Consider the following 13,072-nt stretch of genomic DNA (forward strand, 5'->3'; position numbering starts at 1 on the left):
GAGTTTAGAGTTTATTAGAATCAGAGATGCTGTTAGAACAGTGGGCTGGCTCAAGAGAGAGTCAACCCCTTTCGTGGACTAGTAGCCAATGGTTCTAGGCTTCCCTGGTGGCTCAGCTGGTAAGAATCCACCTGCGATGCAGGAGACCTCCATTCCATTCCTGGATCAGAAAGATCCCCTGGAGAAGGGATAGGCTACCTGCTCCAGTATTCTTGGGCTTCCCTGGTGACTCAGATGGTAAAGAATCTGCCTGCAATGCAGAAGACCTGGGTTCAATTGCTGGGTTGGAAAGATTCCCCTGGAGGAGGGCATGACAACCCACTCCATTATTCTTGCCTGGAGAATCCCATGGACAGAGGAGCTTGGCAGGCTACAGTCCACAGGGTCGCAAAGAGTCAGACACGACTGAGCGACTAAGCACAGCCAATGTTTATAACCTGAAGACAGAGAAAATCCCCACTGGAAGAGTGGCTTTAGGTGACTGGTTAGGATGCTATAGCTGCTGCTGCTAAGTCGCTTCAGTCGTGTCCGACTCTGTGTGACCCCAGAGATGGCAGCCCACCAGGCTCCCCCGTCCTTGGGATTCTCCAGGCAAGAACACTGGAGTGGGTTGCCATTTCCTTCTCCAATGCATGAAAGTGAAAAGTGAAAGTGAAGTTGCTCAGTCGTGTCTGACTCTTAGCGACCCCATGGACTGCAGCCTACCAGGCTCCTCCATCCATGGGATTTTCCAGGCAAGAGTACTGGAGTGGGGTGCCATTGCTTTCTCCGAGGATGCTATAGAACAGGTAATAAAATGAGTATTTTACCAAATATGGGGCCAGGGAACTGGCTGTTTAAGATCAGGAGACTCATGGTAACAGTTGCTATATGTGTGTGCTAAGTCGCTTCAGTTACGTCTAACTCTGTGCGACCCCTTGGACTATAGCCCGCCAGGCTCCTCTGTCCATGGGATTCTCCAGACAAGAACACTGGAGCAAGTTGCCATGCCCTTCTCCAGGGGATCTTTCTAGTCCAGGGATCGAACCTGTGTCTCTTAGTCTTCTGCATTGGCAGGTGGGTTCTTTACCACTGGCACCACCTGAGAAGCCTTTTGGGCTTGGTTAATCCCAGAAATTTTTCCCTCTGACCTTGGTACAAGGCTGTACACCTGGGACCTTGAAATAGGCCTCCACACTATCTGCCAAAATATTTACTCTAAACTCTCCTATGGTCAACCTTCCAATCTTCCTCCTGATTACTAAACAATACTCACTATGCATGTCAAAAGACATGAATGGGTACCGGGAAGGGAGCGATGAGAAGTAATGGATGAAGAGAGGAGGGCATTGGAGGTATTTTAATCACTGACAGTGCTGACAGCACAGTTGTGCCAGCAAGAAATGTCCTACTAAACCAGTTCTAGTGGAAAAAGATGGTTCGGAAGATGGATTCAGTTATTTGTGGTTTCATGTGATTTAGGACCTACTTAGGAAGCCAAATCCAGCCTCTGTGCCCCGACACTGAATTAATTCTAGGAGACAGAGTTCTGGATCACGTAGAAAAGATTAGCTTTGTTGCTTTGTTGGGTGAAGGGGGCCGCAGTGGGCTGACGTCCTCAAAACTGTGTGTCCCAACCTGGAGGTGGTACTGAGTTGTTTTGTATTAGTGGTCCAAAGAAGGCTTGATCAGCTTGTGGACATGCTCCTGATTGGTTGGTGGTGAACTAATCTGGAGTCAGTCATCGGCCTTGTGGTTCCAATGGGTCTGGGGTCTATGTGTTTGTGGGCAGCATACTGTTAACCTCTCTCACCTGGTGGGGGTTTCAGTATCTGCAAAACAGTTCAAAGATACTGTACTGTATGGGCTTCCCCGGTGGCTCAGCAGTAAAGAATCTACCTGCTGATGCAGGAGACTCAGGTTCGACCCCTGGGTCAGGAAGATCCCCTGGAGAAGGAAATGGCAACCCACGTCAGTATTCTCGCCTGGAGAATCCTGTGGACAGAGGGGCCTGGTGGGCTACAGTCCATGGGATGGCAAAGAGCTATGGACTAACAGCACCATGATGTGTATCCCTTGAGGGGAAACCAGGACTCTGGGCCAGGCCTGCACTACTGTTTCTTGACTGCTCCTCTTTACCTCTGCGTCTCCCCCATCATCTACTTTGCAGTTATCTGGACTTGGTCGTTACAACTCAGGGAGGGTCCTGGAGGCTAAATGAAGACTGTTTCCGGTAATCCAGAAATGGGGGACACAGGAAGCCTTTTGTGCCCAGGAGCCCCACAGGGTCTGGCTTGACACCGTGATCATCTACTTACTGGATGAGTGAATGAGGGAATTCTGAGAGAAACTGTTGGCAGGGGAGTGGTTTGCCAATAATCAATCAAGAGCTTTCCTGGTTTCCCTTGGACAGAAAATTTAATATGTTCTATAATATCTGATTCAAATACCAAACTCTGGTTTTGGACAATCTAGTTCATTTTTTTTAATTGTCTTTGTTATTCTTTTAACCTTCTGATGATTTCTTCTTCTCTTCTTTCCTCAAGGTTTGTCTCTATTCTATAGAGAAATGCATATTTTCTGCCTGGAATATTACTATTGCCTTGTGACTATCAAAAACAAACATTGCAAAAGCCTACTTCACGTGAACACAAGCAAAATCCAGCATCTGTGCATTTATTTTATAAGGAAGAATATATTCTTTCAGTATATTTAAAATTAAGAATATGAGCATCATGAGGACACAGAATATATTACAGCTAAATAAATAAGGAAGCAATACATCTATAAAAACCATGCAAATATCAATAATATTTTACAGGACTTGCAAACTTCCTTCCAAAAATTCTTGTATGTTTTTATTTCTAAAATTCATATATGCATAAATTTTATGTTAATCTAGAAAGAAGAAATCATGATATGTAAACTCTGCACTGCGGGCTACAGTCCATGGGGTCACAAATAGTGGGACACAACTGAGTGACTAACACTTTGACATTCATATTCACGTTTCCCTTATGAAGGCAAACTCATAGTGAAGCCACTGTTGTCATAGATAACAGTAAACCTTTAGAAGAGGCTTAAATGCATATTACACTGTGCATTTTATACTGGGTTGATGTTGCTTCTGGAGAAGAGAGAAATCCAATTATTAGAACACTATACACTATGATGATGCAAGCTATCTTAGTACTGTGCTGCCGAGTGTTTTTGCAGTCAGTTTTTAAAATGGCATCCTAAATTCAGTTAACCGATTTCCAAAACCACAAACAGTACTTTTCAATCTTGAGTAGGAAACAAAGCTGAACACCGATGGGCTGCAGGCAGGTGAAAAAGACAGGAAAGTGCTTATTGACGTGGGCAGTTAGTTTCGAGGCAAAGGCTGATTTAATAAAGATACAGACATTACAGATTTTCAAAAGTAAGTAGAGATGAGAGGTGGAGACATTATGGAGCTCATGACATAATTCAGGCTGTGTGAGATGGTGAAAATTTGACGAAAATACCAATTAGCTTTCTCTGGTTGAGCTGTGTGCACTGCAAACATATTACAGTATCAAAGTTGATTTCTATAATCAGGGGGTTTTACATGGCCATGTCAAGCAATTACATTTTCCCATAAATGTTCTTCTAGAAACACTGCTGTGCTCTATGGTATAATGGCTCACTTGTACATTTAAAAGCCTAAACCAACAACATCTTGATGTTAGTTAAGAAAAATATGCTTCCGAACTATTTAGTGATTTGTGCAAAGTTTTAGGTTTAGCCTTTGGGTCAGAACTAGTTTATTTTTCTAAAGTTGTCGAAGCTCTATTTTTTTTTTTCATTTGTAAAACGAAGATGCTTCTGATTTTGATTTAGTCATAATTTAGTCAGATAAACAATAGTTTACCGAAAGTCCAACTACAAACTGGGGCTTCCCTGGTGGCTCAGATGGTAAAGAATCTCTAACAACAATGCTGTAATATTGCTAACATTGTGGAAATTTCCTTGGAATGTAAAATAATGAATTGCACAGTCCTGAATTTAATAACTTGCCATAAGAAGTTTTGTTTGGATTAGACATTTCCCCATAATTCAAAGATGGAGTTGGTTAAGGCAGAAGTTCTGAAATATTTTGGTCTCAAAAGCCTTATCTTCTCTTAACAAATACTGAAGACTTCAAAGTGCTTCAGCTTATAAGCTATATCATTCAGTATTTGTCATAATAGACATTTAAACTCATGAAATTTTAAATAACTATTAATTCATAGAAAAATCACACTGAAAACCAATTACGTGTTAACATAAAAGCATATTTTAAAACATTGATTAATATTAACATATCCATTAATGAATATTAAAACAATAATAATTAGGGGGATTACATTGTTTCACAATTTTGTCTGGCTTAATAGAACATAGCTAGATTTCTCAGATCTGCTTCTGTATTACAAATTTCTAATGTGCTCTTATGATGGAAGTATATGAAGAAAATTCAGCCTCACAGAGAAATGTAGAGGGAAAAGGGAAGAGTGTTTCACAGCCTTTTCACATGGATACTAGCCCAAACTTCATGAAGTGATAGTTTCTCAAAGCTTAGTTGCAATGGGGAATGGGAAACTGTGTCAGTGTTCATATTCTGTTTCATTAACATCTGTTAATGTATTTTCCTCTTCAAATGCCTCTTTTACCCATGCATAATTATTTAACACCAAAATCACTAAATAACGGTTATTGGATCACTGTTAAGCAGATCTTCCAAATATGAACATATTTCATTACTCAATATCGAAAGTCACACTTTTCACATAAACAACAGTCACACTGAAAAATTACTTCGGTACTGAGGATCTATCAAATACACACTGATGGATATGTTTCAGTTCGCTTGAATTTCTTCGTTGGCAGCAAATATTTTCAGTTTGTTTTCCTTGAAAAGTCAGCAGATTTACTCTGTTCTTTCTGCAGAAAAGATATGTAATCAGAATTTTACATTTTGAAAAATTAGTAATTTTGAATGCCTCATCAAGGAGATTCTAAAGCAAGAGGCTTTTGTACTGTCAGGAATGCACGGGCATGAATTATGTAACGGAGCCTAACAGCTAAGGTTTGGTGCCATTGTCCTGATTCAGCAGTTTTATTCACTTATTACTTTTTGCACCATCAGTGCAACTGTCAACACAGATGTTTCAGTGGAAGTCCTAAGATTTAAAAGTTATCCAACAATTTGAATATTTCAATACTACTTGTGTTTGTTGCCAAGCGTTCATATAAACGAAGATCTATGATGACTTTGAGAAAAATAAGCAAGCTCAGCCATGTCTATACATCTGTCTATCTGTTAGAAAAAAGTAAGGTTCCGTAGACAAAATGTTAACGGTCTTCTTGTTTAAAGCTAAAATTTTACATCTGCAAGTTTCTGTATAGTTGGAAAGCGGCAGTGTCTTGGGTTTTGTTGCTTTTTAAAAAAATACTCTTCAGCCAGTAGACATTCAACAGTGTCAGCTGACGAAAGCATTGCTTGATTAGTTTTTCTGGTCTGTGTGTGCTTCTCTAGTCAACACAATAACTTGCTTTGTAAGATATTTCAGTGACTGTTATTTTTAGTTTGAAAAGTGAAATGAATTTTTGCTTTTTTGGTTTTGCAATATTATTTTTTGTTTATTCAAAATTTTCCCAAATAAAAAGTAATATGTAATAACTATGCAATTATATAACATTATCTCATATACAATTATTAACATACATTATTTCACCATAAAATTAAAATATGTGTATTTTACTATATTTAAAGAGGCATTGTAGACTTTTGTAAAATTAGGAAACTTGCTTTCTTAACCTAAGTGCGTGTTTTAACACCTAACGATGCTGAAAAAGAAATTGAAATAACAGAGTTCTCTGACTCATGGAAGTGAAAGATCTCCTTCAAAGAAAATGAACTAAACTCTAAATAAGAAATGAAAGTATAATGAAATCTGTACTTCCCCAGGCTTCATAGATGTTAAAATTTAACTGACTGTGTGTTATGCAACAGGACATTTTTGAATGGTATTACTGCATTAGTTCAATTGTGGCATAATTTTGAGGTCAATCACTAAAGAAAAAGAACTGAATTTTTCAACTGTAAATGTGATGAACTCTTTAAAATCGAAAAATTATCTGTTACAGCTTTCAAACTAGAAATGCAAAAGACAACAAAGCATCTTAAAAGGTAAGTTCTCACACTGGTTGGAGAAGCAGACACAATACTCTCTCTAAAAGAGAATTTTAGCTTTTAAAGAGCGTATTATGTTTATGTTTAAAATATTCAAGACTTCCCAAACTATTAACTGTCTCAAAATAATGCTGCAATCAAACTGTCACAATAAAACTACTATAAAATATATTTCTCCTAAATCACAATAGGGCAAATTATTAACATCAATAAAGCTGAAGGAAAGATAGTTTTTTTTTTCCCCATCTTTTCATTTCTTATGTAAAGCTTTTTCATTTTATTTGGAGTACATTTCTCCTTTCCATAAATAAGAAACCTCTTTGAAATATGAGTTTCATTCTTTTCTCAAACTTTAGATGCAGACATTGTAATGGTGATGGAGGAAGTCTCCTCCATCTCTGACAAAATGTCCATCCTTCACAGTAAGAAAAATATATTATAAATACATTTGTTTCATTTCAGAGGAAATACTGTTAAATTTCATAATGCTTATACTTTATCTATCTATATCTATATCTATATGTGTGTATGTGTTTGTGTATTTATAAAATAGGACAGGAAAAACGTACTAATTCTAGCTGTGCTTCCGTGTGGACTCAAGACAAAGTTCAAGATTTCTAAATTAGAATGTATTGGACAAAAATGGAGTTATAGAGATTATGGCAGGGGAAATTAAAGATAACAGGTCAGTGCCCTATTAAATCATTGAGAATAAAGTGGGCTCGTCTCTGAAACTGTATGTCATCTCTACCCTAAACTCACTGCCTGAGACTGCTCTTGAAAACATGAGCGAATCCTTCTTTAACCACACTTGTGATGTTATCACGTGTCATGTAGGATCTGAAAAACTCTGCCCTACATTCTTGAGAAATGAGGATAGCAAAAGACAACATTTTAGTAGGACTGTGAAACAGGTTAGCCATTGGATATCATGAAAGAGTCTCCTGAACCCTAGAGGCCCCTGACCATAACTTGAACAGTGTTGGGTTAGGAGAATAATTTGTGATAATAACAACAAAATCCTAAAACCTCAGTAATTTCAGTAATTGAAATTTACTTCTTGCTCATGTAGCCTCATCAGGAAAAGGCTGTGCTCCACTTCCATTTCGGAATTGGAGCTGGAGTTCTACATCTTCGAGGTCTGCCTTCTGATGTTGACCCCGGGAGAGAGAAAGGGAGTGGATAATGTTTTCAAGAAATACTTGTGAGTTCAGCCTTCAAGTAAACATTACTGTTTTGCCCATATTTCACTGGACATGGTACCCAGAGTTGCAAGGAAGCCTGGAAACATAGTCAGCTGTGTGCCCAGGAAGAAAAAAGATGTGGTTCATTAAATAGGAGGTCAGTCTTAAATACAACACCTAAGTACACTTAAATACAACATTAATGATTTCCTATAAGTGCCTCTGGATTGGAAAAGTGTTGATATAAAGCATTGCAAATCAGTCAACAATATAAGATAATCAAGTTATATCAGTTCATATAACTCATACAAGTTATACATATAACTTGATTATCTTGTATTGTTGACTGATTTGCAATTATTTTTATACGCAAACACTAAGACATATGTTATATTCAGTAACATTTATTGTGTACCTATTATGTCCAAGCAGTGTCTTGGGTCATGGATAAAGGGAGGAAGAATACATATAAAGGCCCTTGTGTACTTTTTTATAGTCTAGTGGGAGTAGGTGGTCAATAAAAAGATAATAAATATGAAATAATAATGAGTTTTTATATTTAAAAAATGAACAAAAGAAAGTGGGAGTCAATGCTGCCTTAGAGGGGGTCATTCAGAAAGGTCTTTCCTCAAAGATATTTGAGCCAAGAACTGAAGAATAAGAAAGATTCATGGGTGCAAGAGCCCTTCGGGAGAGAGATTGCAGACCTAGAAAAGAGCAAGTTCAAAGTGCTGAGCATGAGAACAGCCTAGGGTGCTGGAGAAACAGAAAGCGTCCATGTGTTTTGAGAGGAGAGTGTGAGGTTAGCAGCCTGGGGTGTGCTGGGCAGGTGGTCTGGGAAAAGAACAACCAGGATGTTGTGTTCCATTACAGAGAGTTGTGGCTTTAACCTTAGGGCAGTGGGAAGCCAGGTGTGTATCATGATTTGATTTGTGTTTTTAAAAGTTGATTCAGATTGTTTAGTGGGGCATAGACTTGGGGAGCTCTAAGTCCAAGGTCACTGTGCTTCTGCATAATAATTTATGTCATTGCCCTGGACAACCTGAAGCAATAAATCAATCTCAATATCCTTAAATTCGGTGTTGGCTGTTTTTACAAATCACTGTGTTGTTTATTTTTTTGTTTCTGCAGCTCACAGGGGCCATGTATTAATGTGCTGGTCATATTACTGGTGTCTAATTCACAAATGATTATTTTCCCCAAAGAATTTTTTTTAAGCAATCAGTGCTCTCACCATTAATACAATGACAAAAATACATTTTTTCAATTCTCAGAACTGGAATTTCTCTCAACGTTGTTTGGCATGAGTTATAAAAATGACAAATGTTAGCCTTCAAACTAGAGAATAGAATACCAACGACATTCTCACAGGAATCACAGGAACAGCTCTGCAAGGTTGAAACATTCTCATCAAAAAGGAGATAGTGAGTAGCACTAATGACCATTGTTAAGTATTATGCAAAATAGTAAAAAAGAATGTAATGAATAATAAAGAGTCCAGATAACTGAGGATGAGATGGTTATAGCGCATCACCGACTCAACAGACATGAGTTTGAGCAAGCTGTGGGAGATAGTGAAGGACAGGGGAACTGGGCAAGCTGCAGTACATGGCGTCTCAAAGAATCGGACACAACCAAACAACAACAAAAATAACTGAAGTAGGCAAGCTTAATGGCTGGAGCTTTTCAGTACCAATAAAACTGCTAAATGATGACAGGCAGTTTGCATAATTCTCTACAAAATAATTCTTTTCTTGTATACAGTAGGTATTAACATATGCATTTCTTGAAAAAATGATCAAATACCCATTGACTTAGATGAAGGGAAAAAAGTCTCTGCTAGGAGGAGACCGATCCAAATAAACTCTTTGTCCTCATTTCTGTTTCTTTAATGGAAATTCCATACAGGTATTTCTGTTTTCTTTTCTAAAAAGGTAAAAGAACTGTTTTCAAAATACTTATGCAAAATAATTTCTTTGTTGATTCTAAATGTATTGTTATTCTAACAGTGTCCTGCAATAAAGTGAGTCTAAGAAGAGGACAGAGGACGCGTCTAAATTGTAGGGGGAACAATCCTACAGTCCTTTCAGCTTCAACAGATCAGTGCAATTTACTAGTTAAAAAACCCACAAAAAATTAAATATTTCCTTTACTTTGTAGAACTAGTGACATCAGTCTGCAGTTATGGGCTCGTGGGTTCACATACAGAGATGCACTAAGAGGCATTCTCAGATACACACGGACATACACGCACACATGGTCTTAATATCCAGACCTAATTCTATCCAGAAAGAGTGCTAGCCTTCAATACTTCAGCCCCAGACCATTATTAAGTGGTGTCTTACAAAACATTTCTAACTTTGTACGACTTTTGATTTATCACTAATACCATAGTAGCAAAGACAAATTAAATTTCACAATCATCTTTTAAATTGAATACCATGTGTCTCCAAGATAAATCATAGCCTTTGATGCCTTTGCCCATAAATAAGAGAAAATCAATTCAAAGTAACCGAGACTATAGGGACGTGTATTGTTTCAAAAAGCAAGAAGCTCAGAGAGTTGCAAGTCCAGACAAAGTGAATACAATGCCCAGTGATATCCTTAAGGACTCACAGTTCTCCATGGTTCCATTCTGCTCATCATTTGTTGCGGTTGTTTAGTCACTAAGTCGTTTCCGACTCTTTTGTGACCCCATAGACTATACCCCGCCCGACTCCTCTGTCCATGGAATTCTCCAGTCAAGAATACTGGAGTAGGTTGCTGTTTCCTTCTCCAGAGGATCTTCCTGACCCAGGGATCTAACCCTCATCTCTTGCAATGCAGGCAGATTTTTTTTTTTTTTTTTTTTTTACCACTAAGACACCTGGGAAGTCTCTGCTCATCAAAAGATTCAGCATTTTCTTTCTTTAGCCTCTGCCAACATCATAAGTTGCCCACCACACATGATCCCAAAGGGGTCAACACCAACATGCCGACAACCTGAGCTGGGAAAACTGTACGCCTTGTCTCTATATATTATCAAGTGAAACGTTCTCAGAAGCCCTCCAGTAGGTTCAGTGGTATGTTATCCTGGCTGCATACTCACTTCGGAATCAATTCCAGGAGATGGAAACGAGACTACCACTTTCGGTTTATAACAATTAAGATGCTGCCGAGGCTCATGGTAAATCAGGCTTCCCTGAAAGCACATATGGGGCTTCCCAGGTGGGAAAGAGTCCACCTGCCACGGCAGGAGACTCAAGTTCAACACCTGGGTCAGGATGATCCCCTGGAGAAGGCAATGGTACCCCACTTCAGTATTCTTACCTGGAGAATCCCATGGAAAAAGGAGCCTGGGGGGCTGCAGTCCATGGGGTCACAAAGAGTCAAATACAACTGGGTGACTGAGCAGGAAAACACCTAAATGAGCAGAGAAGGACAGACCCCTGGACTGGGGGAGACTGAGAAGACTGGGAAGAGACTGGATGTTGAGTAGACAGAATCCTGAGGAGCTCTTTGAAAACTAGCATGGGATAAAGAGTTGGGGAAGAAGATTTGAGGAAAACAGGATGGGGAATTCCCTGGTGGTCCAGTGGTTAAAAATCCTCACTTTTACTTCTGAGGGTCTGGGTTCAATCCCCGGTCAGAGAAGTAAGATCTCACAGGGTGCACAGCCCAGCCAAAACAACACCACCAAAGGAGCAGTGTAGCGCAGTCGGCGGAGGAGAGGGACTTTATGGTTTATGGTGTTCCACTTTCAATTCTGTTTCAACAATTTAAAGACTCTTTGAAATCACACAAAATAATTGTATCTAGAATAGGTGGACGTTTACCCAAACCTTGACTTACCTATGGATTTTGCTGTTGGTTAGTCGCTCAGTGGTGTCAGACTCTTTTGTGACCCCCATGGACTGTAGCCTGCCAGGCTCCTCTGTCCATGGGGATTCTCCAGGCAAGAATACTGGAGTGGGTTTCATTTCCTCCTCCAGGGGATCATCCAACCTAGGGCTCGAACCCATGTCTCCTGCCTCTCCTGCATTGGCAGGCGGATTCTTTACCACTGCACCACTGGGAGGCCCCAACTATGGATTGATTTTACAAAAAAAAAAACCCAAAAAACCTGTTGTCTGATTATAAAGACAATGAGTAAGATTTTTACTTGATTATTAGATGAAGGAATGACATTGGAAGGTTTTTTAAAGTGGCTCTTTGATAAAAATCCTGTAGTAATAATATTATATAAATTAACATTATAGTCTTAACATTATTATATGGTTTTTATTTAACCATTTCATTTTCCTTAATAGGTTTATAAGGGAGATTCCTGAATGATTCAATGATATCTTACTCAGTATCATTGTAAGTCATAAATACAGAATAAGACTAATTGTCTTTTTCTCAATTTTTAAGATCCTGACTTTAAGGACCTTGGAGTTTTGAAACCATTACCAGGTTGGTAAAACAGATATTTAATACTGTTCAGAGACCTTTGTTTTCTGCTGTGATCTATACTTTTGGTTTATTACTCAAGTTCCATTTTTGTATGTTTGTCTGGCATCTCGTTATTTAGTGTGTGAGTTTGAGATGGGCGGCCCTGAAGGCATTGTGGAGTCTATACAAATTATGAAGGAAGGCAAAGCTTCTGCTAGCGAGGCTGTTGATTGCAAGTGGTACATCCGAGCACCCCCGCGATCCAAGGTCAGTCTCAAGGTGAAATGCAGGTTTGACAGACAACTTGAAAAGTGTCTCCAGCATTGCATTGCTTTGAACCAACCAGACATGCTAGTATATTTCCGAATGCAATCATAAGCAATCATTTTATTTTTGTTTTGAAATGTAGCGTGTCTTCCTCTGTTTAATGTAACTTTCAGGGTCACAATCATATGGAAAGAATGCTGAAGAGATCCTTGAATAATCTGGACAAGAGACTCTAGGGTAAATCTACCTCTAAAAAATGGATTGAAACGTTGTAAGCAAGCTATGGATTAATTAACTTATGCCCTTATTGTCAGTATCTGCAGTTTGCTTGCTTTTTAACTTAAACTCTGTGAAAGAAATTGTCCAGGGCTCACAAAGTCATGTATTTCTGGTGTGTAGCATTGTAGTCCAGATTCAGACTCAGATCTCTGTTTTGGAAACACTTGTTTAGGACAACTCTATTCATGCTATTATGGATGTGTCTTAAGAAATACTGGGATGAGAATTTTGTACCAGTAGCAATCACTGGTTTAGTGTGTTGATTATTTGCTTATTCTCCCTTTATTGTCATCCTTTAGAAGTAGAATATAGTTACAATAAGGCTTTACTGATTTGTTAGATTTAGAGTTGCTGGTTTATTGAAGTTGAACAGTTTGTCATTTAATTAATTGGCCTAGTATGTATATAAACTCTCAAGCACTATGGTGAAGAAATGAAAAATTATGCTGTCATATCTCCAGTTTAATTTTTAGACAACTATGTATCAAAATAATCCATGAAATAAGATCATTGAGGTATTTATAAGGTGTAGTAGAGTGAAGGAGAAGACCACTTGCCCCTGGTGAGGGGAATCAAAGGTAGGATCAAGTTGCATTGCAAGGCATCTTCTGAGTTTTGATGAGGAATGATGCTCTTAGGTAGACAGAGTGGGACTTGCCTTGATAGGTAGAGTAAATAGCTTCCCTAAGGTCATGGGATCATAAGAGATCCCCACTCTCGGGGATTAACTGCATGTGACCACGTGAAAGCAGAA

General features: G+C 38.8%; 1 protein-coding gene across 7 annotated transcripts in view; it reads left to right on the plus strand.

The window, feature by feature from the left end:
- Positions 1 to 13,072, plus strand: part of NETO1 (neuropilin and tolloid like 1) — a 117,947-nt gene that overhangs the window by 45,468 nt on the left and 59,407 nt on the right. For 5 of the 7 annotated variants that reach the window (XR_009733203.1, XM_061399534.1, XM_061399532.1 and 2 more), the window contains exons 5-6: positions 11,752 to 11,793; positions 11,873 to 12,039. The exons of 1 other annotated variant lie outside the window; for it this stretch is intronic. Coding sequence is in view for 5 of the 6 variants with exons in the window: in XM_061399534.1 (XP_061255518.1) it covers positions 11,752 to 11,793; positions 11,873 to 12,039 (209 nt within the window). In the remaining variant the exon portion in view is untranslated. The remainder of the gene's footprint in view (positions 1 to 11,751; positions 11,794 to 11,872; positions 12,040 to 13,072) is intronic. One more of the 7 variants, XM_061399533.1, reaches the window with a different exon arrangement.

This window comes from Bos javanicus, chromosome 24, assembly GCF_032452875.1.
Source record: "Bos javanicus breed banteng chromosome 24, ARS-OSU_banteng_1.0, whole genome shotgun sequence".
Classification (NCBI taxonomy): domain Eukaryota; kingdom Metazoa; phylum Chordata; class Mammalia; order Artiodactyla; family Bovidae; genus Bos; species Bos javanicus.